General features: G+C 41.8%; 7 protein-coding genes across 7 annotated transcripts; 3 read left to right on the top strand and 4 right to left on the bottom strand.

Moving 5' to 3' along the window:
• The first annotated feature begins 383 nt into the window (after window positions 1–383).
• Window positions 384–1,668, top strand: K444DRAFT_622996 (uncharacterized protein). Its single transcript, XM_024882210.1, has 3 exons — window positions 384–414; window positions 466–1,154; window positions 1,202–1,668. The coding sequence occupies exons 2-3, from the start codon at window positions 472–474 to the stop codon at window positions 1,617–1,619; spliced, it is 1,101 nt and encodes a 366-aa protein (XP_024726338.1). The 5' UTR covers window positions 384–414; window positions 466–471; the 3' UTR covers window positions 1,620–1,668.
• Window positions 1,669–2,924: 1,256 nt separating this feature from the next.
• K444DRAFT_549749 (Metallo-dependent hydrolase) lies at window positions 2,925–6,162 on the top strand (the record flags this gene model as incomplete). Its single annotated transcript, XM_024876480.1, has 5 exons — window positions 2,925–3,105; window positions 3,171–3,502; window positions 4,824–5,364; window positions 5,413–5,930; window positions 5,980–6,162. The coding sequence occupies 5 exons, from the start codon at window positions 2,925–2,927 to the stop codon at window positions 6,160–6,162; spliced, it is 1,755 nt and encodes a 584-aa protein (XP_024726337.1).
• K444DRAFT_622992 (uncharacterized protein) lies at window positions 5,980–7,144 on the bottom strand. The gene is made up of 2 exons (XM_024882209.1): window positions 6,632–7,144; window positions 5,980–6,573 (listed from the first exon to the last, which is right to left on the bottom strand). The coding sequence occupies exons 1-2, from the start codon at window positions 6,868–6,870 to the stop codon at window positions 6,303–6,305; spliced, it is 510 nt and encodes a 169-aa protein (XP_024726336.1). The 5' UTR covers window positions 6,871–7,144; the 3' UTR covers window positions 5,980–6,302.
• A 960-nt stretch (window positions 7,145–8,104) lies between these two features.
• Window positions 8,105–10,122, bottom strand: K444DRAFT_299858 (uncharacterized protein). Its single transcript, XM_024871710.1, has 11 exons — window positions 9,990–10,122; window positions 9,725–9,920; window positions 9,501–9,671; window positions 9,422–9,427; window positions 9,348–9,374; window positions 9,222–9,295; window positions 9,112–9,154; window positions 8,984–9,061; window positions 8,912–8,929; window positions 8,529–8,846; window positions 8,105–8,464 (listed from the first exon to the last, which is right to left on the bottom strand). Exons 1-11 carry the CDS (start codon window positions 10,019–10,021, stop codon window positions 8,183–8,185), a joined length of 1,245 nt encoding a protein of 414 aa, XP_024726335.1. The 5' UTR covers window positions 10,022–10,122; the 3' UTR covers window positions 8,105–8,182.
• A 158-nt stretch (window positions 10,123–10,280) lies between these two features.
• On the bottom strand, window positions 10,281–13,938 carry K444DRAFT_577897 (glycoside hydrolase family 3 protein). The gene is made up of 5 exons (XM_024877588.1): window positions 13,709–13,938; window positions 12,648–13,490; window positions 11,413–12,592; window positions 11,184–11,359; window positions 10,281–11,132 (listed from the first exon to the last, which is right to left on the bottom strand). The coding sequence occupies exons 1-5, from the start codon at window positions 13,775–13,777 to the stop codon at window positions 10,764–10,766; spliced, it is 2,637 nt and encodes an 878-aa protein (XP_024726334.1). The 5' UTR covers window positions 13,778–13,938; the 3' UTR covers window positions 10,281–10,763.
• A 527-nt stretch (window positions 13,939–14,465) lies between these two features.
• K444DRAFT_299822 (uncharacterized protein) lies at window positions 14,466–15,555 on the top strand. The gene is made up of 4 exons (XM_024871709.1): window positions 14,466–14,526; window positions 14,580–14,953; window positions 15,017–15,291; window positions 15,339–15,555. The coding sequence occupies exons 2-3, from the start codon at window positions 14,732–14,734 to the stop codon at window positions 15,284–15,286; spliced, it is 492 nt and encodes a 163-aa protein (XP_024726333.1). The 5' UTR covers window positions 14,466–14,526; window positions 14,580–14,731; the 3' UTR covers window positions 15,287–15,291; window positions 15,339–15,555.
• An 8,108-nt stretch (window positions 15,556–23,663) lies between these two features.
• On the bottom strand, window positions 23,664–24,978 carry K444DRAFT_549433 (glycoside hydrolase family 5 protein; the record flags this gene model as incomplete). Its single annotated transcript, XM_024876457.1, has 4 exons — window positions 23,664–24,278; window positions 24,345–24,587; window positions 24,637–24,717; window positions 24,769–24,978. The coding sequence occupies 4 exons, from the start codon at window positions 24,976–24,978 to the stop codon at window positions 23,664–23,666; spliced, it is 1,149 nt and encodes a 382-aa protein (XP_024726332.1).
• Window positions 24,979–25,398: the final 420 nt, after the last annotated feature.

Here is a 25,398-nt window from a genome sequence, read left to right as displayed (position 1 = left end):
AAGGTACAGGTAAGTCAGCTGGTTCTCAGTGCAGGTCTTCCGGTTACTGCCAAATTTCAACCCGAACTCGATTGCCCCGCTTTGCAAGTGAACATTCGTATCGGGCGGTCGAGGTGCTCATAGCGTTGGTAAGATGTGGGTGATGGTTACTTGCTTTTTCGGCTCGAGGCTGCAGCCTGCTCAGCCGCATGCAGTTGGCCAAAAAAGGAAGTCGGGGATCATTTGCCTCGCTCTCTGCCTTGCACTAGGCGCTCGGCCTCCGGTCTTGTGAATGAATGCACCCTTTGGGGCCTCCGGTTTAAATCTTTGCCGAAGTCGGCGTGGATCTCAAGCCGCAATACTGATTGCAACTCTCTTGGTTTCCCATTCTTCCTCAAGCATATCATTTCCATCTCCTGCAAGGAAGGAATTTAGGCAGGTGTTGATGCACATCTTCATTTAGCGAGTATGCTGACGGTCTGTCAGAACCCCATGGCCAATCAGTCGAATATCCGTAGAATTGTACTGTGCCTGCTTCGATTTGACCTGTGGGCGGCGGACACAATCACTGATGAGCTCAGCGCCTTACATCGTCTTGAAAACATAGACTATCATTTCCAGCGTATGTGGAAAGGACTACCACCAGTTGAATTGCAAGTCCTAGACGAGTGGCTTCGGAGTCCCGAGCTTTACCACAGCCAGCCCCTCTTCGCCTTACGAAAATATGTCGAAGGTTTCTCGGAGCGCCAGCTGAACTCGGTGGTTCTGAATTCATCTGCGAGGACCTTTTATACTCGGTTACTCTTCAAACGGATCTCTAAGCTCGTGGAGCAGAAAGCAATCAACGGGTTTGCGACACAACACCCGGATCGAGCATTTGAAGAGAGTCAAGGACTTCTCATCGAGCAGCGGCCGGCGACGCGCAGAGAGTATCTTGTTACCGTCGCTCACAGACTACACGAGACCCATCTGCGTCTGAAGGCGGTCATTCGAGAGGCCAAGGTGTTCCGCGATTATATCAAGCTAGCCAAAGAGGCACAAGATTTAGAGTTTCCTGCTATGCAGGTTTTGAAGGAGAAGTTGGAAGCACTGAATGAATATTATGAAGATTCATACAGGGAATTGGGCGAAGAGATGACGGAAAAGCTGATGAATACACTAACTTCTGAGTTTTGGTAGGTCTCTCATGGTCCATTATTGTAGATTCGGCTGACTTTCGCAGGGACGTCAGTCCACAGGTACCGCCCCATGCGGTGGATGCCTATCCAGCACATTTGCCTTCTCTGAACTTCATGCTGTTCAACTTTTTCTTCCTTGCATCTATACCAGCGTACTTTTGTTTTTGTTCCACTCCGGTCGGCCCTGGATCGCATGTAGATGCGAATTTCTACCAATTGCTGTCCAGTAATGTGCTGCAGGTTTTGAGCATAGTGACATTGCTCTGGCCCACTATCTTTCATGCAAAATTATCAAGATCGGCGTGGTTTTGGTCTTGGATGCTTGCTGGAATCAGTTTGATTTGTGTCGTCTTGAGCGTAATCATGTACCTGTTGGTTTCTATTGGTTGGAGCTCCGTCTTGAGCCTGTTTGGTGAGGCGAGTATTTGTGTGGTCAGTTTAATGTTAATCTTCCGGGTCTGATACTCTGTTAGCGTAGAGAGTAGGAACAATTTTATCGAGTATATTCTCCATGACATATTCTCATGGTCACTAATCTATATCAGTGGCTGAGTATTTGGAACCCACTTCTCTCCCCGCAGTCGAATTGGAAGGGCATCATTGGTAGTTGCCAAACTTCACTACAGACACATCAACAACTAGCGATATAAGTTATACTATCTATCAGAAAGGAACAAATAATCATAATAATAAAGCTAGTCGTTTTATTAGGTTTAGCTGTATGTATATGGAAAGGTTTCAAAGTTTGGAGGCTTCAAATAAGTTCGGCTAAGCGAGCCCCCGTTTTTTAGAGCGGGAATGGTGTATCCCTATTAGGCTATACACGATCGCCAGTCGGTCCCAGGCCATTTATTCCACACTCCATTTTCTGGCCGCTTTCCACTGAATCACTGAACGATATCCTGTCTTCATAAAAGTCGACAATGGAGTTCCTACGATTTTGGAGAATGCTCTTCTCTAGTAAAAAAAACGCATGAACCCAAGGCACAACGACGAATTTCGAAGCAGTATCGACTACCGATACTCTCCTCTAGGCGAGAATAATACACCGATGCGAGATAGACCAGCGGATTCCTAAGATATCTCCGTAGGGACCGGGAAACACGGAAGAGCTCGAAAAGCGGGCCTATACGGAGGTCGCGGAATAAAGTATCGGGAATACAGGGCATTATGAGACTTTTAGACCCTCTAGCGTACAGATGAAGGTAGCAAACTCGCTATAAGGCCCTATATTTTTAGGCCCTTCCCCTAAAAGTAGCCTATACGCCTTCGACAGGGGCTGTTATGCCCTTTTAGGGATTCTCCCCTGTACTTACAAGGGAGTTATCGCTAAGGAGGCCTATAATAATTACTCGTTCAACGTCCCAGCGGTATAGTTGTTCTACTAATAGCGCTATAACCCTAGAAAATTTACTTATCCCTTGCGAATATTTTATAGTGCCTCTTGACGTCGATTTAGGGAACACGGCCTGGAGTTATAGGGTCCTAGAGTAAACTCTTGCCCTAAATTCGTACCCTGTAGAGCACCGAGGCCCTGTATTCCCCATACATTATGTCGCGATCTCCGTATGGGGGCCTAAATCAGGGCTCGCCCCACTTTTGTCGGACTGACTCATATTCTGCGGTTTACCGCCGGCACCTCACATACCTCAAAACAAACACATAAAGTTCCCTCCTTTAATAAGCGTCGGTATATTTGGTCAACTTGTTTCCCCTCATTTCTCGAACCTATTTTCATTACTTCTGTTGGATCCAATTTACTTCGACATGAATGGCGATGCAACTCCGGAACGGAAAAGTGCTTCCATCGGGCATCTCCATTCCCCTGAAGCGCCCTATGAAGAACGGGCTTTCGAAATCTCAATCCCAGACCGTAAAAGCGCTTCCGTCAAAAGTTTCTTCAAAAACCGCGAAGCCCTCATCGCAAAAGAAAAATCACAACGCAGTGGTACCACCTCCCCCCTCCCCCCTACTCAAAAACTATCCATTCGTCCGCTAACACATGCACCACAGACCATGAATTCCGCCAAAACCTCTCCCCCATCGCCCAAAAGGCCTGCCTTCTGGCCGGAGAACTTCGTGCCCGTGAGCTCGAAGCTTTCTGGTCGACGGCCCAGAACTCAGAGCTTGAGAAGCAAGAGCTCTTCCCGGGCATGATTTTCAACCTCGCTAAATCCCACATGGAGAAGACCTCATTGTGGAAAATCTGCCAAAAGATGCCAAAAGGCGCGCTGCTTCATTGTCATCTTGGGGCCATGGTGGATTTGGAGTGGGTTATTGAGACTGCTATTGAGACGGAGGGGGTTTGTATTTGTTTACTGGGAGGGGGGTTGGTGAGTAAGGATGTGTCACGTGCTACGCACAGGCCACATACAGATATATATATAGCTTCTTCCCTGCCTTTAGGGCATATATGATTCCTTACGATTTATATAAATATATACCCATATTATCCCCACAGCCCTTTTAGGCCTTGACATAATAGTAATGCCCTAAGATTTTCGACCTCCATATTAATACCTTAGTATCCTCCGATTTATCGACCTCCAGATTAATACCCCCCCCCTACTCCTGAGATTCGACCTCCATATTAATACCTTAGTACTCCGTATCCGTAATCGACCTCCAAATCGATACCCTACCTACAAGATCTCGACCTCCATATTAATACCTTGCGAGCTCTTAATTAAGTCCTCGACCCATATTCACGCCACCCTCCAGAATAGCCCCTACCCCTCCTGCAAACCCTTCCACAAATACTCCTGTAAGCCCTCCTTCTTCTCGCCTGCGAGCGACAGATATCGGATATTTCGATCCGCAAGGTATAGATATAACGGGAAAGATAGTGATTTTTTCGGACATTTACGCATTTACGGACATGCTCTTGCACCTTGCAGAGACTCAGCACGACGATATTCGTACGGCTTTCCCTCTCTGCCTTCGTGGTATAGCTCTCTTCTGGTATTCCATAGAGCTTACACCCCTGGAACGTTATCTCCTCTCGTGTGTTCCTGTCTCTAAGCTTTGCGCTGCTCTTATTTCACGATTTAAAACCCCTCCACGATTCGATGGCTTTAATAATACTCAAATGTAACAAATCACTCAAGCCCTTCACCAGATAGTCTTACGAAATACACCGACTCCTCCTTTCCCCTCTACTTCCGCCGATAAAGACGAAGAAGACGAAGACGAAGACGAAGGAGACGAAGACGAAGAAGATGAAGACAAAGAACAAGCCTCTTCTCCTGCTCTCGTAACGAGCCCCTCTACCTCCGCCGATAAAGACGAAGTAGATAAAGAACAACCCTCTACTCCTGCTCTCACGACGAGCCCCTCCACTCCTACTCTTATAAAGAGCTCCTCCCTTCCTCTCACTCTCGCTCTTTTTACGAGCTCCCTTCTTCTAATAAGCTCACTTCTCACAACGAGCTCTATTCGTTCCTCTTTCCTAGCTTATATTAAGGGGAAAATGGCCCATTTGGACGGCGTGGGCTAGGCTCAACGGGGACGTTTCCTTCCTTTTGAGGGGGCATGTCACGTGCTACGCACAGGCCACATATAGATATATATATAGCTTCTTCCCCGCCTTTAGGGCACATATGATTCCTTACGATTTATACAAATAAACACCCATATTATCCCCACAGCCCCTTCAGGCCTTGACAGGATGTGAGAGCAAAGGCCGATGTGCGAATCCTGTTCCAGAAGAACGGGAATGCGGATGGGAGTTCGATTTGGAAGAAAGGCTACGTGAGTGAGACTTGGGTAAGCTTGAAGAGTGCAAGTGAGCGTTTTCCGAACGGGGGCAGGGAGGGGTTTGTCCAGTGGTTGAAGAGCAGGTGTACGATCACGCAGGAGGATAACGTGGCTCACCATCTGGGCGTGGACGACATCTGGAGGAAACTGCAGGGCGCGTTCCAAACCATTGCGCCGATTGAGTTTTACGAGCCCATTACGAGGGGATTCATTAGGAGGTTTTTACAGACAGTGAAAGAGGATGGGGTGAAGTGGGTTGAGATGCGGGGTATGAATCGCAATTTTCGGCTGGAGGGGGAGCATGAACACACGGAGAGGAGACTGGATTTGGTGAGGGTCATAGATGAGGAGATTAACACTTTCGTAAAAAGTGAAGAGGGCAAGGGCTTTTGGGGAGTTAGGTTGATTTGGGATACATTGCGGAGCTTCAACACCAAGACTATCATCGAAGGTTTGTTGTCCAAACATCTGGTGAGAACGAGGACTGATCGCTTCATAGATATGAAATTTTGCATCCAAGCAAAGAAGAGCTACCCTCACCTCATCTCAGGCTACGATCTCGTCGGGCCTGAAGATGATGGCCGGACTCTGCGCGACCTGACGCCCGAGCTCATGTGGTTTCAAGACGAATGTGCCAAAGAAGGAGTCAATATCCCATTCTTCTTCCACGCTGGAGAATGTGTCGGAGACGGCAACAGCACGGATCAAAATCTTTTCGACGCGATCCTGTTCGGCTCAAGAAGAATCGGGCACGGCTTCTCGCTGTACAAACACCCGCTCCTAATTGACATGGTGAAAGAGAAAAAGATCCTCATCGAGAGCTGTCCCATCTCGAATGAGGTATTGAGATACACAGCCTCGATCATGTCCCATCCGTTGCCGGCATTGTTGGCAAGAGGCGTCCCGGCAAGTTTGTCGAATGATGACCCTGCTTTGATGGGACATGATACTTCCGGCATGACGCATGATTTTTGGCAGGCGATTCAAGGTTGGGAAAACCTGGGGCTGGCAGGACTGGTAAGTAAAAGCCGGAGAGTTTTGTGAATGAAACTAACTCGAGATCCAGGGTTCACTTGCTCAGAACAGTGTGAAATGGTCCAATTTCGAGAATCAAGATACACAAACATGGCTAGATGACATCTCTGCTGGTGTCAACGGAACCGGTATTCGCGCGAAGAGAATCAGGGAATGGAATAAAGAGTGGGAACAGTTTTGTCTGTGGATTGTGGACGAGTTCGGAAGTTTGTAGGAAGACCTTCGTCGTTCCTTTTCGGGTTTCCATTTCAAGGCGTTCTCTATCGACCTCGGCCTTCAATATTGTTCCTGGAGTTTGAGGTAGACTTAACTCTATGATCTTTAATTTAAACACGAGAGTGTTCATTCAATACATCACTTATCTTTCTCCTTTCGTTCCTTCAGCAGCTTCTTCCCCATACTCCTCAGTTCCGCATTCCCAATTGTCTGACTCCTACTCCCCATCACAGCAAGCTCAACCATCGCAGCAGCCAACTCATCCACCCGAATCACATTCCTACTTGCCTCCACCAGTACCTCCGGCACAGAACTCTCTTTCTTAAGAACATACCCACACTTGACAACCACCGCCTCAAAATTCCCATTCTCCTCCGCCAACTTTAACAATTTCGTCTCTGCAAGTCCCTGCATAGCGTCAACACCCTTCCAAGCCCCCCATTGTCCCAAAAAGAAGGGAACAAACCCTCGCCTTCCTTCCCTCTTCCAAAATCCAAAGATTTTTGGTCTGGTCACGAACAGACAATGCCCCGGTAATAAGTAGAAACCTGATTTTCACTACATGACACACATGCTCCGCCGGACTTTTACTCGCTTCGATCAACGCTTTCGCCAATGCTAAAGGATACTGGACCTCCACTTCGTCGCATTTCCCCTTTGGTATCGGATTTGAATTGGAACCTCCCAATGCCCTTTTCATGCCCATCAACTTCGTTCCCGAGAATCCCTACCCCACTCTCGCCCCACTGTCCCAGAAATCGGGAGGAAGGATTCTTACATACCAAAGAACAGCTTTCACACCAGTGAGTTCTGATTTCAGGGATTCAGGATATTCGAGGAAATTTTCTCGGACAATGACTTTGATGATGGGAGCAAGGGATGCAATGTCTGGGAGGGGCCGTCGAGAAAGGATGAGCAGGGATGTGATCAGGGGATTTGAGAGGCAGTGAGTGAGGATTTCGGTGCCGATGAAGCCGGACGTATCGGTTAGTATGTATTTCATGATGGAAAGTTGGTAGATAGCGGATTTGGATGATACGAGGCTTGCAGACGAAAAATAAGAATGTGAAGCTTTAGCGGTTTCATGACCAGGTTGATGCTTAGGCCCTGTTTCGCAACTTTTGAATGCTAGCATTTGGTCAGCAATCGAACACTAGCTTTCGATTATTAGGAATTTTAGTGTTTCGTAAATTTTTGTATACTAGCAACCAAACACTGGTATTCGATTACCAGTATTTGCTCCCATACAAATCGCAGTTTTTTCAGAACCACCTATGGTAGGTGGTTCTGAAAAAACTGAGTATTTGGATACTGGCTTTTGTCTTTTCCAACTACCTTTATAGCGCTTCTTAAGGTATAATATTTTAATTATTATATAAATATCGCGCTTCTCGTATAATTTTTGTTGTGAATTCTTTCTTAATAGGAAAGCTATAGTAAAGTAATTAATTAATTAATTACTTTTGCCTTAGGAGAGAAATAATTATTAGGCTATAATACCCTATAATTATAGGGAGTAATTACTAAAGAAAAGTAAGCCTTGAGATTTAAGATCACCGGAGATTATTCTGAAACTTCCGTAATTGCGATAGTTATTGAGTATTTGCATTTTGCGAAACACCTCTAAATTATATGAATACCAGCTTTGAATACTGAGTATTGAACGCTAGTATTTGGTTATTGGCGGATGCTAGCAATCGAAAGACGTGCGTCCGTGCGAAACAGGGCCTTAGCCGACAGCGTGCGGTTTTAAATTTCCCGAGTCTAAATATTAACAATACACGCCGGTTGAGACATCAGGCATGGGTTCTACTAATTCTATTATTCTGTCGTCAATTTGCTTCCTGGGAAGTTGCGTACTGAGTCAGTCTGACAGCCTCCTTCTTTTAATCATGCCTCTTTAAGCAGTCCAGTGGTTTTCTGCTTCCAGATAGCTGCTGCAACACCAGCAACATCCAATTTGAGACCCTGCCAAACGAAAGCTCCCCAAAAACACATAGGAAAGCAACCAAAGGAACTCATTTCTTCCGTCTGAGTGCGGTGAATCTCGGAGGGCGAAGGTGTTTGGGTCGTGGCCCTTCTCCTCCGAAGGCCTGGGTGCTAACATGAGCTAGCTGAAGCGGTGGTGGACCGGTGTAAATATCGAATCCGGAGGGATCGTCCTCCACAGGCCCTGCTGGTGCTGGGGGCTCATGTTTTATTTCTTGCACAAGCTCTCGTCTCATTTCGATGCCTCCGATATCGAAACTGCTTCGTACTTGATCGGAGAGTCGTTTCACAGTTGCAGCAGCAGCAGAGATCTGTTTTGAAGAGTCAGATGACCAGGAGCTTACAAGAAGGAAAAGCTGCAGTGGAGACACTTACAGAGTTCCGAAGAGAGGCGCGGGTGGCGCTCATCCTAGTTGGCTTGTGCTCTACTCCTTGTGGTGGTGGCTGCTCTTCTTCAGTTTGGGGGTATTCAGCTCGTTCTCCACCCCGAGGATGGCCTCCATGTTCTTCCTCAATGGCAGTCAAGTGCTGTTCTTCGCTTCGTTGAGGAATAGAATTCCTCACCCTTGCCGGTTCTTGTACTGCAAGCTCGTAGTCCTGTGCACAATGGACTCTCCCAAATTTCCATGTTCGAATGTGATTGCAGCCGTGGCGATAAATTCCGTGAAGAACAGGGGCATTGACAACGACGGTCTGCGAATATCATCAGTTCAATATCGGGGCGAATCCAATGGAACATGTACAGATGTTCGACTTACTGCAAGGAGACATTCAATCTGCACGAAGAAATCAGCAAAGTGCAATGCAATATGTTGAAGGACTTATCTCACCTGACCCCATATCAATTCATGCTGACCGAGCAAGTTTGTGAGCACAGATGCCACTCGTACAAATGAGGCAATGATGACCTGTCTTCAAGTAAGCCGAAGGTTTAATTGGCAGGAAGAGAGCCCAGTACGAGAATGCCGCCAAAGTATAATGCACAGAGTGGTACCAGTTCCCTGTGAAATCACCAATCAGCCTCCGTCTGATATGTATCTACATGAATAAGGAATGCGATTGACGTACTGGCGTGGGGGAACCGGTCGCAGAAGAATCGGTAGAGGTATTGCCATCAAAATCAGATCGGTCAAGATGTTCGTCTGGTAATTGAGTTAATCTCAAGGTCTGCTGTTCGAGGATCTGAACTCTTACTGCTTCCGTAGCAATTACTGCAGCAATCTGCAAAGGATCAGCAAAAGCAGCTGACAGGGAATCGTTTTGCGCACCGCTCTCTGTACATAATCAGTATAATTGATGATAAAATGGGCGTTCCGCCAACAGTATCTCTCTGCAGAATCTCCTTACAGTGCATTCTGGAGGGTCAATTTGTATCTGCCAATATAACTGGACCGGTATACATTCCGTGAAGAACGATATCATGCAAGCAATCCAACTCGCCGCGAGGCCGCCGGCAGCTATCTTGATTGTGAGAACCTCTTTCGTTCGTAGGGGCAGGCGCAGGTAGCAGTAGATCAGCTATCAGATGTATTTAGCGGGGCAGCGAGAAAAATGAACAGACAAGAGGTTACCAGGCACCCTTTCAACGTCCATAGGTATGACACGTAAAAGATGCGACTGAGAAGGAGGGACTGCGACCCGAGGACCACTGGACGAATGTCAGCAGATAGGTTTGGGGACATGGTCCAAAGAGCCGATGCCGTATGCAATTTGGTCATCCTTCCAGTCCTGTAGATTCGTTTGGCTAATGTTGGTGCCGTGATATGCCTGCTTTGTATCAGCTCATATGCCAGATGACAGATCGCTGGACGCATCGTCTGCCTTGGCAAGACTGACAGCAACAATAAACGTTCCCGTATATGCCGCATAGATGGCGGTGGAAGCCAACATCAAGTAGTCATCGGGTTTGAAGGCTTCATGCTTGAGACGGCGGAACAACGTTCGAGCGAGAATGATCAGGCAGGACAGGATGGTCAACACATAGGCGGCATCGACGAGAGGAGTCACGGAGTCGGCCATATCGCCAACTGGTGGACGAAAGAGGGTATGCGATCATAAAATAGGAAAATTCATGGTGGAGGAAGTTGAGAAGTTGAAGTTCGCCAAAAGAGACGGTGTGGAAGGATTGGCAGTTGAGGAAGGAGCGACCTCAGGGTCTGTCACCACCACCGCGCACTTCTCCATTTGGGAGCGAAAGCAAGGAGAACTTCGCACGCAAATACGGCAAGAAGAGGAAATTTGACAACCGAGAAAGCTGGAAGGAAGCAATTGCCAAGCTTGAGTGGAGGGAGCATCCCGAACGCTCACAATGTACTCTCACCCGTTGGTACGATGAAGTGATGTCAAACGCGCCCTGTCAGGTCGCCCTTCCTGAGGAAGTCGTGTCGAAATCGTGTGATATTATTGTGACTCAAAACTTGACGAAGTTCCGAAAGGCGTTTGTATAATGTTGACTCGAGAAGAAACCACTTCCGAGAGAAGACGGGTACAAGCACGCCGGCGATCCGAATGCATGTTTCCTCCCGTCTTCCCACGCTGTCGACACACAAGAAGGAAGGCTGTATCCAAACGGGCTTGCATGCATTCTTTCCCATCTGGCACGTGGTCCCCTCACCATTGGTAACCTTCATATTCCCAACAAACCTCGAATCCGAGGCGTTCATAGAAGCCTCTGATCACAACCCAATCGATACACACACCCTCAATCCCCCGTTCCCGCATATGCTCCATGGCTTTTACCAGTAGCGCCAGTCCTACTCCTTTGCCTCGCGCACTCTCATCAACCCCAACACAAGCAATGAGCCCTGTCTTCTCTTTCGATGGCATCAATGGCAGGAAAGCAAAGGCGTCGCTGATGATGGCATAATGAGAACACATCAATGTCCATCCGATTTGTGCGTTCGTGTCAGGGTCGAAGGCCACCATTACTTCGTGGTGTTGATTCCGAGCTGCGAGAGTTTCGTAGGCGTTGACCCACCCCTGGACACAGCGTTAGAGAGCGGGAAAAGGTATAGGGGAGAACGGACGAACGATTTGCCTGAAATTGCCCCTTTGCTTTGTCATGCATTCTTCATACAGCGCTGGAGACCAGGGAGAGAATTTGAGGTTCATCTTTGAGACTCGCTCGAGGGTTTCTGGTGGAGCGACAGGGCCGCGGATATCTCTGTAGAGATCCCGGGCGGTTGGTGCCGTGGATTTGTGAAAGCCTGGTTTTTGTCAAAAATTTGTCTCTAACCACCGAAATGAGAGCATGGCATACCGCTGTGAAGAAAAAAATCTTTGAATTCTTGTGGGAAATCAGTCGGCACCTGTGGCCAGAATCTAGGAAACACAGATCCGATCTCCAACGACTTCAATTCCCCATCCCCATTAGCACGAGCCATACTTCTCAACTCGGCTTGTGCTTTTTTCATAAAAGCAGTGCCGAGGCCGTTACCTCGGTATTCTGGCAGCACACCCACTGCAGCAATTTTGCCGTGTGGCCCATCGGTCAGGAAGGATAGACAGAGCCCCTTCTCGTGAATATAATGTCGACCAGGAGGTTGGCGGAGAAGGTTTTGCATGCGCGAGCGTTCGATCGGCCATTTCGGAAAGATTGTCTTCCACATCTGCAATATATGTTCAAAATCCTCGTTGAAGTTGGTGAGACCCCTGATGGCATGCTTGACGGGAGGAGTTCCGACAGGCAAGGAGCCCCGAGATTTCGCAATTCCAAAGATGATGTCCACAGCTGCCTTGAATGCAGGGATCGTAGGCTCATAGATCGTGATGTAATTTTTGATGTCAGCCTTTTCCTCGAGGAAGTCATATGGATCGCAAGTTGCGACGACAATCAATTTGTTTCCATACTTCTTCCCCAGAGACAAGCCAAGGTCTTTTTGGTATGGACTTAGACTTGCGTTCCTCGTTGCGAAGATGATGACATCAGAGTCGGCGATATGTTTCTCTTCCTCTCTCGAAAGTTTAAAGCCATCGTGGAATCGAACATCAATGGCATCTGGGTTGTGAACCTGGATCAGATCAATGTACGATGCTGGCGTATATGGTTCCCGGGTTTTCTCTTCTCCACTTCCGACTGCTCCACCGCCGACTGGGGTCTTCCCAGGACTGACGAAAACAAGCTTCGTGTTCATGGTGTGCGGCGAAAGTGGGATTAAGCCAGGTTCGGAGCGGACGACCGTTGCGCTCTTGGCATAGATATCAGCCGCAAGGCCAGCTTGTCTAGTATTCCTCGAATTTGTGTCGCGTGTTCTCCACATTTCTTCAGCCACCAGCGGAGCTTGAATGCCATACTTGGCTTTGAGAATCCTGACTCTATCCACCGACAATCGAATGGCCTCTTGCGAAAGCTCGCCAGATTTCACTGCTTGAACGACCTGTTCGATGGCGCCAACTTGTGCCGACATCGTGTGGCAGATCATCGCGCAGTCATTTCCTGCCTGTTCACAAAAATGATCAGCTCCCATTCGGTACAGCGGATACCTAGTTCCTCACCTTCAACGCCATGACAGCACCCTTCTCTGTTCCAAAAGTTGCCCTCACACCATCCATTTCCAGGCAATCACTGACGATCATGCCATCAAACTTCATCTCATCCCTTAAAATCTTGATGGCATCCGAGTTCAAACTCGCCGGTACTTTCTTGGAAGGATGATCCTCTCCCAAGCTCGGGTCTCCGATTCCAGGCATAGCAATATGAGCCGTCATAACAGACTCAACACCCTCAACCACCGCCCTTCGAAACGGTACCAACTCGCAAGCATCCAGCTCTGCCTTACTCTTCGCTGTAACCGGCAACCCAAAATGCGAATCCACAGCAGTATCCCCATGTCCTGGAAAATGCTTCACACATGGAAGAATCCCACCTTCACTTAACCCCTTCACTTGCGCAGATACAAGTCTTCCAACAGTTTCGGGATCATCCGACGGGGATCTTACCCCGATGACCGGATTCTTTGGCTCGGAATTCACATCAGCGATCGGAGCATAATTTATGTTAATCCCAAAAGCCTTCAACGTCTCTGCTGTCGCCGACGCGATCTTGAATGCATTCGATGCATCTCCTGTTGCACCCAGAGCCATGGATCCAGGAAGCTGTGCAGCAACAGGCGGTTTGATTCGCGTGACGAGACCATTTTCTTGGTCGATGGCGATGAAGAGGCCCTGCTCATGACCCGAGGCTGCAGCGATCTCTTGGAGGGAAGTGGTGAGCTCGGTGAGTTGTGTGGCGGTTGAGACATTGCGGAGGAAGAGGATCACGGCGCCGACTTTGTGGGTAGTGATGAGGGTTCTGATGTCTTCGCTTGCGACGTGGCCGTGGAAGCCGACGATGAAGAGCTGGAAAATATATAAGTAAGGCAAAGACGACTACCGCTGTTAAGAAGCTGCTTAATTTCATCCAGACTGTACATTCATCTCGTGGCCGGCTGGATGCGTCGAGACTTCGACGATAGTGGGGATCGACCAGGCCACAAGCTGTAAGGACAAGATCAAAATCGATGCAACGATGAATAGAGAATTACTCAAGCACACGTAAGATGTCAAAATCAACGCACCTGTCCCACTTTGGCTCTCAACTCATCTTCGGACCACGGTGCCATCGCGCTGTTCTGCTCAGTCATCATGAAGAGTGGGAAATCTGCAAATCGAATGCCTCCCCTCACTTGAGAGATCCGAAACCCTTCTTAAGTTCAAACAGACTTTTTCAACCACAGTCGACAGTGAAGGATCCAATCCACCTCCTACGTGACATCCCTCGAAGACTTCCATGTACTGTCCCGTGTTTGCGGAATACGAGACGAGGACCGAGAAGTGGAAATAAGGTTGCCGATCACGTGCAGCTCCTCTATTTCAACCTCCCCACTTCTTCTCGCGCCAACTGCAAACCATCAAAAACTATGCAACGTAGTATTTGCAGGACCAACCCTCTCCTCCGGGCGGCCGACGCGCGAGAATTCAAGGTTTACATGAAGATCATTCTCCTCATTGAAACAACCCCCACGCCATCTTGAACGGCAATCCGTGAGCTGCTCGCGATGGATTACGATGGCCCGGTTCGAAAAGAGTGGGGTTTTATATGAAAAGCTTGGTTTCCGCATTGTGATGGCTTTTTATCTGGGATATCCGGAGTAGTTTTCGAGCATCTTTTCGTCTCAATTTTTGAAAAATGGAAGACTCAATCGGTGTCAGCACACTGAACGAAGTTATCTCCCGACAGGTGGCGGCAGAAACGGCCGACATCGACGGCTCTAGCAAGCAGAAACTGAAGGAGAACCTTGAGTAGTATGAGCAGTTGTTTGGCGCGGATGAAGACGCGTTCGATCAGCTGACAATGACGAGGAAGGAGCTGTTGACCTACTACCTTTGCTACAATGTAAGATCTCCCTGGCTCCTAATATCTTGACCCTAATCACTGACAAATGCAAGGTGACAACGGAGTTGGCCCAGGCTCATACTCCCAAGCCCTTTTCCATTCTGCCTTGAGCAGTGCAGGATGGGATCCAGTAGTCACACCAATCGGAAAGGATAATTGCACCACGGGAGGCTGTGTCGTCCCCTGGGGCTCAGGAACCAGATCGATGGCGAGCATTGTGCTCATTTCAAATGGAATTTGCTCCGCTGTCATGACGGTTATGTTTGTGGCTCTGGGGTCAGCAGCAGACTATGGGAACTTTGGACGTTGGTTACTCCTCGTCCTGACGGTTATTTGCTGGATATTCCAGTATTACATGATGGCTATCAGGAGACCAGATCAGTGGCTTGCTGCTATAGTGTTCTATATCATTACGTACATTTCATATGTGAATCTCTCTTCAGGCCTTCTGTCCATTCCATCCATTTGATACTTGCTCACGCTCAACTAGGGAGCCACCCTCGTGTTCTACACTGCAGTTTTCCCGAGGCTTGCTCGCTACATGCCCCGTGTCAGAAAGGCACGAGAAGAGGATCTGAAATACGGCAAGATCATTCAAGCCGAGTATGACAAAATCGAGAGTTCGGAGCGAAGCCACGTCAGCAGCATATCAACCGCTCATTCGAACATCGGATATCTCCTCACTCTTGTGATCAATCATTCAGTCTCCTGCCACTTCAGAGAAATCCATTTGGCAATAACCTCGCTCCTGCTTGACTAATTCATGTAAGCTTTCTATTATGCCACTCAATTGTCCTCACTGACATTGTTAGACTGGGTTGTCCTCGGCATATGATGGTTTATCTACGAAGATTGCGCAATAAAGTGACGGGATTACAGGGCATTTACATTCGTATAGGGGTGTTAGCGGACTCCAGGGTGTGGCTTAAGGTACTGCGCCTGCTATAAGCCTTGTAACTCTAGGCCTGAACCCCTAAAACAAGGGCTGTGAGACATTTCCAAGGTGGTTGAAAATCTTCAAGGGTTATGGTGTTGCTGGCGGAGCAACCGTAGCGCTCGGGCGCTGTAAGAGAGCTAATAGGACCCTTTAGCGAGTCTGCCCCTGTAAGTACAGGGGATATGCCTTCTAAAGGTGTGGTACCACTTGTTTATAGTTTATAGCGTGCTTACAGGAGAGTAGCCTGGAAATATAGGGGACTTTAGTGGGTGAGTGTAGTAGAAAGTGGCCTGAGAGTGGGCTTGCGGTATAAATGCCCTGTAATCCCGTCACTTTATGCCACAATCTGCGTACCAGCAACCCCGTCCCGGCCCAAAGCTCCCAAAAGGAAGCAACAACCTCACAATCGGCTGGAAACAAGTCTGGCTTGCGCTTAAAGAAATCCGGCACCTACCCCAAACATTCTGCTCGCTGGTGGCCTGAACACAACTGGTACATTGATTGGAACTATTCAAAATCAAGTAGTCTCTTTCCCCTTCCTGCAACTCACATACCTCGGACTGTCGCAAGCAGCTTGCTCGATTACTTCAACCTTCGGGTTTTGGTACATTCAGAAACACTTTGGTCTAAAGACGAAGCACATGTTTATGGTGACCAGCTTTTTTCGGCCTTTATCCCATTCTATGGAATGCTTGGGTTGTGGACTGAGAAAGTTGGGTACCACCATGTCCGCGATTTCTGAATCTACAACATCCTATTCGGTCTTTTTCAGGCTCTGTATTATGCGTATGCGCAAACGGTGATGTCTAAAGTCACACCAAGAGGATATGAGAATATGTTTTTCGGGTTGTTCGGTATCACGAATCGAGCCGTAAGTCATTGTTTCCCTCACAGTCGAACATTGATCACTAATTTAAAATAGTCAAGTATTATCGGACCTAACGTTGTCCAAGGTATCATCAATGCAACGAACAATAACTGGACGTACCGAGGCCGATAGCGATGCTCCTGCCAAAACCCCGAAATGACATTGCATAATGCATTTGCGCATATCGTACTTAATACTAGAAAATCAAAATTTAATAATTAATAATTCTATTGCTAATACGTAATATCCAAGCCTTAATGGATATATTTAAGTCATTTTGGGCTAATTAGGTAAAGCAGATAGCATTAATTCTAAGAATAATTCAAGTTAATGGATTATGGGGGTGTGAAGCCTGTTATTCACGTGACTCACCCTCCCTCCCCAATGCCTCATAGTACTAGAAACCTAATAGATTTATCTAATATTAAATTAATAATAGAGATATATGTAATAGTAAATAATTTGTCCCATTTATATGCCTCTTTAAGCCTTAGAAATACATGTGTTTCTAGGCTATAGATATTTGAATAGGAGCACTAGTTCATTTACTATTAATAAGTATTTGCTATTAAATCTAATTAGTTAAAATATATTAAGAATAAAATATTACTAATCTAGCTATATAGTACTAATATGCGTGTAAAATTAGTATAGAAAATCAAGGTAATAGTTAACCCGTTACTTGCTATTAACCTTACTATTCCTAGCTTCCTTATAGGTTTTCTATCCTTATACTAGAATATAAATAAAGAGAAAGAAAAGAAGAAAAGAAAAAGAAGATATATATATAGATTTAAAAAAGTAATTACTATATATTAGGGGTGCCAATTTTTGGCGATTTTTAGGCGATTTTCGGGCATTTTTCTCTTATTCTATTATATCCTATCCTATTATACTTTATCTTATAGGCTTTCTATTTATATACCGGAATGTGAATAAAGAGAATAAAAGAATAAGGAGAAAAGAGAGAAATATCTATTTTTAGAAGAAGTAATTATTATATATTATAATTACTAATTTTTAGATAATGATTTTTAGTATTTCTTACTCTAATTAATATAAAAATACTACTAATTACTAGAAACTTGAAATCTTTATAGTATTTATTAATTAGCTATATAATAAGAGTATTAGGATTAGTATATAATATAGATTATATATAGTCTAGAAATTAAGTTCATTTATATTAACTAGCCTCGTTTTTCTAATACTAAAATACTAATCTTTAGTACTTTATAATAGTATAAATTTAGGAGCTAAATTTTAAAATAATATTAATAGTAAGAATATATATAATAATAAAAAATTATCTTATTTTTTAGCTTACTTAAATAGAAATATATATATATTTCTCTACCTAAATATTCGGATAAAAGAACTATTTTATTTGCTATTATATAGCCTATTATTATTACGTCCGGATTTTTTATAGAGATTAAGAATATAATATTACTAATTTCGCTTAATAATATAAAAGTATATATAAAATTAGTATAAAAAATAAAGGTTTTAGCCATATTTATATTAGTAAAAGTAGTTAATAGTAGTCTTCCTATTATAGGGCTTCTAGTTTAGTATTTTATATATTAAGAAAAGAAATAGGAAAAGAGGGAAAAATATATATATATATATATATAAGTAAGTAAGTAATTATAATAATAGAAGAGTTATAGAAATATAGGGTAAGTTATATAATATTTACTTTATATTAATTACTTTCTTGCCCCGATTATTTAAAGACTTCTTTATATTACCTGACTTTTCTTTCTTATAATTATTTTCCTATTATTATATAATTTCTATATAAGCTCTTAGTATATTTTAAATAGAAATAATTTATTAAAAAATAATCCAGATTTAAGGCCTATACTAGCTGCCTTTATTTTCTATTTCCTTAATACCTTAATACCCTCTTTTAATATAATTACTATAGCTACTTATATGAATTAAGATAACTTCCTAGTTAATAATAAGGGCAAACTTCAAGTTACTATTACCCGAATAAGCTACTTCTTTTACTAGATAATATATAGGGCTAATATAATTAGCTCTAGACTTATAGGATAATAGTAAAGCAAAATGAGATTATTAGTATTAATTAAGTACCTAAAAAACTTCTCAAGTTTCGGAACTATAATATAAACTATATAGATACCTTTCTAATTAGTAAAGTATTATATAATTATCGAGTTTTTAAAGCTATTCTAATTTAATACTAGTAAGTTATTTAGCTAGCCTAGCTATAGGACTTTCCTAATTAGGTTTAGTAAAGTTTTATAGATTACTAACCCGTATAAAAAGTATATAAATAAGTAAGAAATCTTTATAGGCTATATTAAGCTAGAGAATTATTATAGCGGCATATATAATAATTATAAAAAATAAGATAAGGAAGCTAATTACAAAGTAAAAAATATAGATAAATATGAGTTTAGGTATATAAAGGAATTACTAAAGGAAAAGTATAAAATAATAAGGGAAAAAAGAACTATAAAGCCAGTTAACTATAAACCGGCTAATAGAAAAAAGACTTAATAAATAAAGCCTAGTTATATAGTAAATAGGGGAATTTTATATACTTAAAAATACCTAAAAGCATAGCTTTTATATATAGAAAAACATATGAAATTTAATTATCTAGTTTTAATTTTATAAGATAAACTAAAACTCTAGAAATAGCTAGTTAAGAACTAAGTAAGTAAATGAGTTCTAACTAAATATAGCTTGGATCTAATTATAGTAAAAGATCTAATTATTTCTTATAATTAATAGGCTTAGTAATATGTTTTATGTAAGTTATATAATGGAATTATTTAGGAGAAATAGGCTTAATTATTTCTAGGTACTAGTAAAGAGCAGGTATTTTCTAATATTTAGTATTAGTAATAGAAGTAGGAATAGGTAATTAGGTTAAAGGCAGCGGATAGTTATTAAGCTCTAGAGAGAAATTAGAAAGTCTGGGAAATAGCTTTTCTAATATAAGTATATTAGATTCTAATAAGGATATAAAAATTAGGTAATTAGATAAACCTATAGTAGGCTTCTTTAAGGCAAATTAATTCGTAGTTAGGTTAGAGTTTACTAGTAAATCGGGATCCTAAATAAATATATATTAGAAAAAAAGAATAAGAAAGAAAATAGGTTTATATAATTATTCTAAACTTTGCCCAAGAATTAATAATAGTAAAAAAACTAGAAGTTTTATATTCTAGTTTATTTATCTCAAAAATTACTTTAGGAGTTTTATTTCCCGAAATAACTAATTATGCCCTAAAGTTTATAGTAAAGGAATTATTAGGATTAAGAATATAACTAAGCCAAATTAGCTCTTTATACTTAGTATAATTAAGTACTCTAAAAGTATTATAGTTAGATATATTACTTAGTACCCGTATAGTAATACTTGCTTTAAGTTCTCGGATACTAGTAAATAGTAACTTAAGGCTATAAATATATTTCCTAATTAATTAGATTATTAATAAGGTAATATTATAGGGCTTAGGGTTCTTTTTATTACTAAAATAAAGCTTAAATTACTTTTTTTAAGACTAGAAAATAATATAGTTATTATATTATAAATAACTATAAAACTAGTATTCTTTAAATATTAGCTAAACGTGCTCTAATATAAACTTCTTAATAAAGGAAATAGCGTGATTTTAGAAATAATAAACATATTTAGCTATAAATATTAGTAATTATATAATATAAGAAAGAAGAGAAAATATAATTACTAGCTTTCCTATATTTTAATTATGTCTTAGTGCTTTCCTAATAAGTATCTAGTAATATATACTCGAACTTATATATAACCTAGTATATTAGAAACTTCTCTAGTACTAATTATGCCTTATTTTTTTCCCTTTTCTTACTAGGATTACTTATTAGCTATATTAAGGTTACGGGAGTAATAAAAAATAGCTTTATAAGGTTACTTATATATTAAGAAATAGGAAGTTATCTAGTATAAGGAAAATTATATATTATAGTAATTAGATTATCTCGGTATCTAGTACTCTGGATTACTTGAGATCCTATTATACTAGAAGAGCTATTATTAGTAAAATTAGCTTTATTTCCAAGAATATAAAATCTAAAGAAGAAAAAACGAGATAAATAAGATACTAGAACTTACTAAGGGCCGCCTATTAAAATAAATCCGGAAAGTAGCTATTAAGAGATATAGGTACTAGAAATAGGCTAGCTAAGAAAAGAAAAAGAAGCTAAAATACCGCCGGATATTATAGGAAGCTAGCTAATACCAGGTTATATAAGGGCAGTAAAATAAGTAATAGAAATAGAGGTTTATAGACTAAATTTGGTATTATTAGGTCTATAAGCACGGTACTAATTATAGAACTTAATAGTAAACTCATAGAAGCGCTTCTTAGGATCTCAGGCCATATTTAGGCAGGTATCTTGCTATAAAGTTATATATTTCAAAAAATTAATTAAAGTTAGTTCGGATATTATAATTAAAATTTTAAGGAAAGTTAAGGAATTTGAGGTATAGAATTAGTTATATAAATAGCTAGAAAGTAATTTCTATAAGTAAATAATAAAGAAATTAGGAAAAGAGGCATATATCTTATATATTTAAGCTAACTAACCTTTCCTGAGATTACCTGCAATTCAAGCTATTATTTCTAATATAAAAAAAGCCTTCCGGGGGAATTAGTAGTACTATAAATTAGAAAGTCTAATTACTCTATAATACCTGAGCTCGGAAATTAAGATTAGACTAAAAGATTTTACTTAGGGCACCTTCTCTTATAATAGCCGCCTTATATTTCCCATATAAAATAATTAATTTAGCTAGAACTAGAAGTATTATAGCGTGCATATAATTATAAATTATAGCTCGAAGCATATAATATATATAAATATATAAAGAAATATTATTACTTGCCCTAATATCCGAGAGCTTTAAAGTATTAAGGTTAATACTATGAGAAAGTAAAGCCTAGTAATACTAATTAAGTATTACTAGTAAAAAGTACTTATTAAGATCTATAAAAATTAGTATATAAAGTAAGCTAATAAATAACTAAAAAAAATACATGAATCTTATCCTAATACTTATAATTCTTAAGAATCCTATTATAGAGGTTTATATCTATAGGTTAATTATACTATTTGGCCCCTTACTTTAGATACTAGTAAAGGAAAAAGGGCTTCCCCGAGACATAATTTTAGTATATAGGATTTATCCTAATTATATATATATTCCACAAATTAGTATATCTAAAGACCTTATCCCTAATTCTGGGCATATAAAGCACTAATAATATAATCCGATCTCATAAGTTCTAAGAATTATATTACTCTTTATTTACTAGTTCTATAAAGTAATTTTATAAGTAAATATTAGCTAGATTATATATATATACCGGAATAAAATTCCGAATAGCTTTAACTAAAAAAAGTAATATAATAAGTAGTATAGGAAAGCCTAACTCACATGCTATTAAAATAATTAGGAAATCTCTAGCTTTTATTACTAGGATTTAATATACTAATTCTTAGTACTTTTCCCGAAATAGAAATAGTCTTAAATATAAAGAATAAAAAAATCTATAAGATAAGAGAAGTAAAAGTATACCTCTATAATAAAAGAAAGCTTACTATTTTTATTAGCCCGAAAAAATATAAGAATATAGCCTAATTAGGTACAAGTTATAAGATATTACTATATTACTAAATAAGATATGTAATTTAATATACTAATATAAATCCAAATAATAGCCCGAGAATAGATATTAATATATATATAAATATTAATACTAAATAGAAATAGCTTATTATGCCTATTAATTAACTAAATATAGTCCGGGCCAGGAATAATATACTTTTCCTTATTTAATTATATCTTTCTTATTTATTAAATAATAGCTTCGGGATTAAGAATATATAATATTATAAATAAGATATTTTTATATAGAACCTAATTAATTAGACCATATACTTATAAACTGAGATTATAAGAAATTAATAGAAAATAAGAGAAGAAGATACCGAGTAACTAATTAGCTATTTTTTCGGAAATAGTTATATAAAAGCCTTTGCTTATAGTCTTTAATTTGGCTATTATTAAGCTCTTCCCGCAGGACTTCAAATAGCTAAGTATTTCTTTCTTTTCTCTCAAATACGCCTATTTGCCATAGAAGCCTAATCTTTCTCCGTAGATACGTTACTTGAAATTTATTAATATTATATCCGTAATACTAAAGCTTAATAACTATTTCATTATTAGTATAGCTTATCCTAAATAGTATAGTAATCTGAGCGCGTAGATTTGGCGTATCTTGAGTAATTACGCGTCTGCAAATACCCCAGAATTATAGTTATTAATAAATTATTCTTTCTGAAACTATCTAGCTAAAGGTAGTTTTAATATTTTTAGTAATTTCTTTAGTTATATAATGGGCCCGTATTTAGCTAATAATATAAGCTCGGATCAGGTCTAGATCTATCTTTGGGCGAGATATCTTAATAGATTTATAGAGGGTTATAGTTGTTTTAATGGTTTTAATAATTTTCATAGTATTATTAATAAGGGAAGTGTAAAATCGCGATTTCTGGAAGTAATTAAAATTAGGCGAGGCTTACTAAAAAGCGCTAAATTACTATGGTAACCGAGCGATATTTAGTGTATTAACCCCCTCAAACTTTGCGAACTATAAATAGTTAATATTAAAGTATATTTATTACTAATAATAATAGCGAGTAATATGTGTAATTAATTCTCGATTTGTAATTAAACCTTAATACTATTAGTTCCAGGGTCTAGCCCTAATTAAATACAGTATTTCTAATGCCTAAAGTAATACTAAAAGTCAAGTGCAACGTGCGAATGCACTGCGCAAAGTGCGAATGCGCTATGTGCAAAGTGCTAATGTCGAATGCAATTAAAAATCGGGGTTTTGGCAGTACAGGGGTTAGAGGCCTCGGTAGGACGGGCTTCCCATTCCTCTTTGCGCTGTGCTTTGCTGCTAGCGTAGTCATCTGGTTTGTGGATGTTGAAAAGGGAGGAGAACGCGAGGAAATATGCAGAGGATTGTACGCGTTACCAAGGAGACTGGTTTGACGACTGATCAAGTCATCCACGGAGTCGCTACCCGAGAGCTCGGTGTCCCCAGAACGAGTGGGAGCGGGAGCGGTAGCGTACAATTCATCGGAGTCGAGACTGGGACGAAGGGGAAGGCAGACTGAGGAGCATTCCATGCTTGACTCTACCCCCAACAGCTTATATACAATTCGCTCTTTACTCTGCACTCGAATTCGACTTTCCCGCTTCTTCCCTTTCCCAACCAAGCCACCAATTTCATCGATCTACATCCCACCAGTAACACTCGACATCCCACTCCAAACCAACGTCGTCGGCAACAACTTCTGAATCTGATTAACCCAAAGCGTCGTATACAGCCCGGGGCTCCCATCACTCGCCGTACTGCCCGGCTCCAAGCTCCCGAAATCCTTATTACCATTACAGCACGGGCTCCTCGTTCCCCACATCGGGCCTGCAGCCCATGCTGTCCACCCAATATACACATCATTCGTCGCCATATAATTCAGTATATCCGTCACATAAGTGTTGCAGGATGCCAAAGGAGAGGCGCCGAATTCGGTAATCATGGCTTTGAAGCCGTATTTCTTGAGCCATGCTGTCACCGGGGCGAGTTTCGTGGAGGCGAGGTTCACGCATTCTTGGTGGCTGCCGGAGTAGTCAGTGTCGAGGTACTCGTGAATGTCGAATGCGGTGTTATTCAGTGGGTCCTTAATCTTGCACATCGTTGCTCCCGAAGAGTCGGAGCCTTCCATCCAGGAGTGGCCACCTGTCCAGCTGTTTCCTGGCGCGATGATCAATTGTTTGGCTCCGGCATTGCGGATTGCATCAATAGCCGCTTGGTCATTGGCAAGCACAAGACTAGTTGGCATATCATGAGGCTGTTCAATATTAGCTATCATTTCTCTCCTCACTCTCCAATCAGAGGTCCAAAAGGGGATACACACTTCATTCATTAAGCCAAAGATAACCTTCGGGTTATCCACAAACCGTCTAGCAAGCTCTCCCCAGAAGGCTCCAAACTGCGCCGTCGTAGCAGCTTTCGAATCACTGGAGTTACCGATCACGCTCCCAGTCATTGGCTGCTGTGAGGGATCGTTATACCGCATGTAATTGTGGGGATCAAGGATGGCGTATGCTTTTTTTGTGACGGTTATATAGTTGATGGCATCCGCGAAATTGTTGAAATGCTTTTTCGATGTCAGAACTTGGGAGAAATAGAAGGGGAGGGGAACGTACGGCTTCATCGAACTTCGATCCCAGGCCACTGGAGAGCGGACACATGCGTTCGAGGAGGAAGGCTACGCGGAATAGGTTTGCCTATTTCTTGTTAAACCGGTTTGCAGATTTTCTTTTGGGGGAAAGAGGAACTACCTTGTTCTGGTCGACGTAGGTATCAATTGCTTCTTTGCTGATGAAAGAGTAGTCTTTGCCAAAAACGCCGGGCAAACCGGTACCTATCGTTGTGGTCTGACTCCAGACACCGAACTCTCCACTGCTTTCTGCAACGCCGGCATAATAGATGGTGGCTGCTGCGTTGGTGGCGAGTAATGCCACGGCTGCGAGAGATTTTGAGAACATCTTGAAAAAGGATTATATTCTGCAGATCCTCACTTGAGATTTTCTTTCCGTGAAAACAGACCGCAAAAAAGAAGGAAAGTAGTAGACTATAAGAATTGGAAATCCCCGCATTCATATTAACACCATCTATCTGCACTAACCAGAAAGTATATTAATTTCCGTCTGAATGACCACTGGCAAAAGTTATGGTACCTGCATATTGCACTAAATTATGCACCGTGTGCGTGAATGTCCAGATAAAATATCGAGAGGTAATCTATGTGACGGTCCGAAGGTGGACGAGGCAATCGGGTAAATTTGGCGGAGGAAAATATTCCGTCACGCTTATGGGGCTTCGCGGGAGTTGAGAAAGGGGCTGAGAAACGTGATTCGAAATTTCAGTCTAGTTGGAGTCTATCGTCTGAAGGCATAGGAAAGGTT

This window comes from Hyaloscypha bicolor, assembly GCF_002865645.1.
Source record: "Hyaloscypha bicolor E unplaced genomic scaffold K444scaffold_191, whole genome shotgun sequence".
Lineage (NCBI taxonomy): Eukaryota > Fungi > Ascomycota > Leotiomycetes > Helotiales > Hyaloscyphaceae > Hyaloscypha > Hyaloscypha bicolor.
Note: the sequence above shows the minus strand (reverse complement) of the source record. Positions and strands in the feature narration are given on the sequence as shown.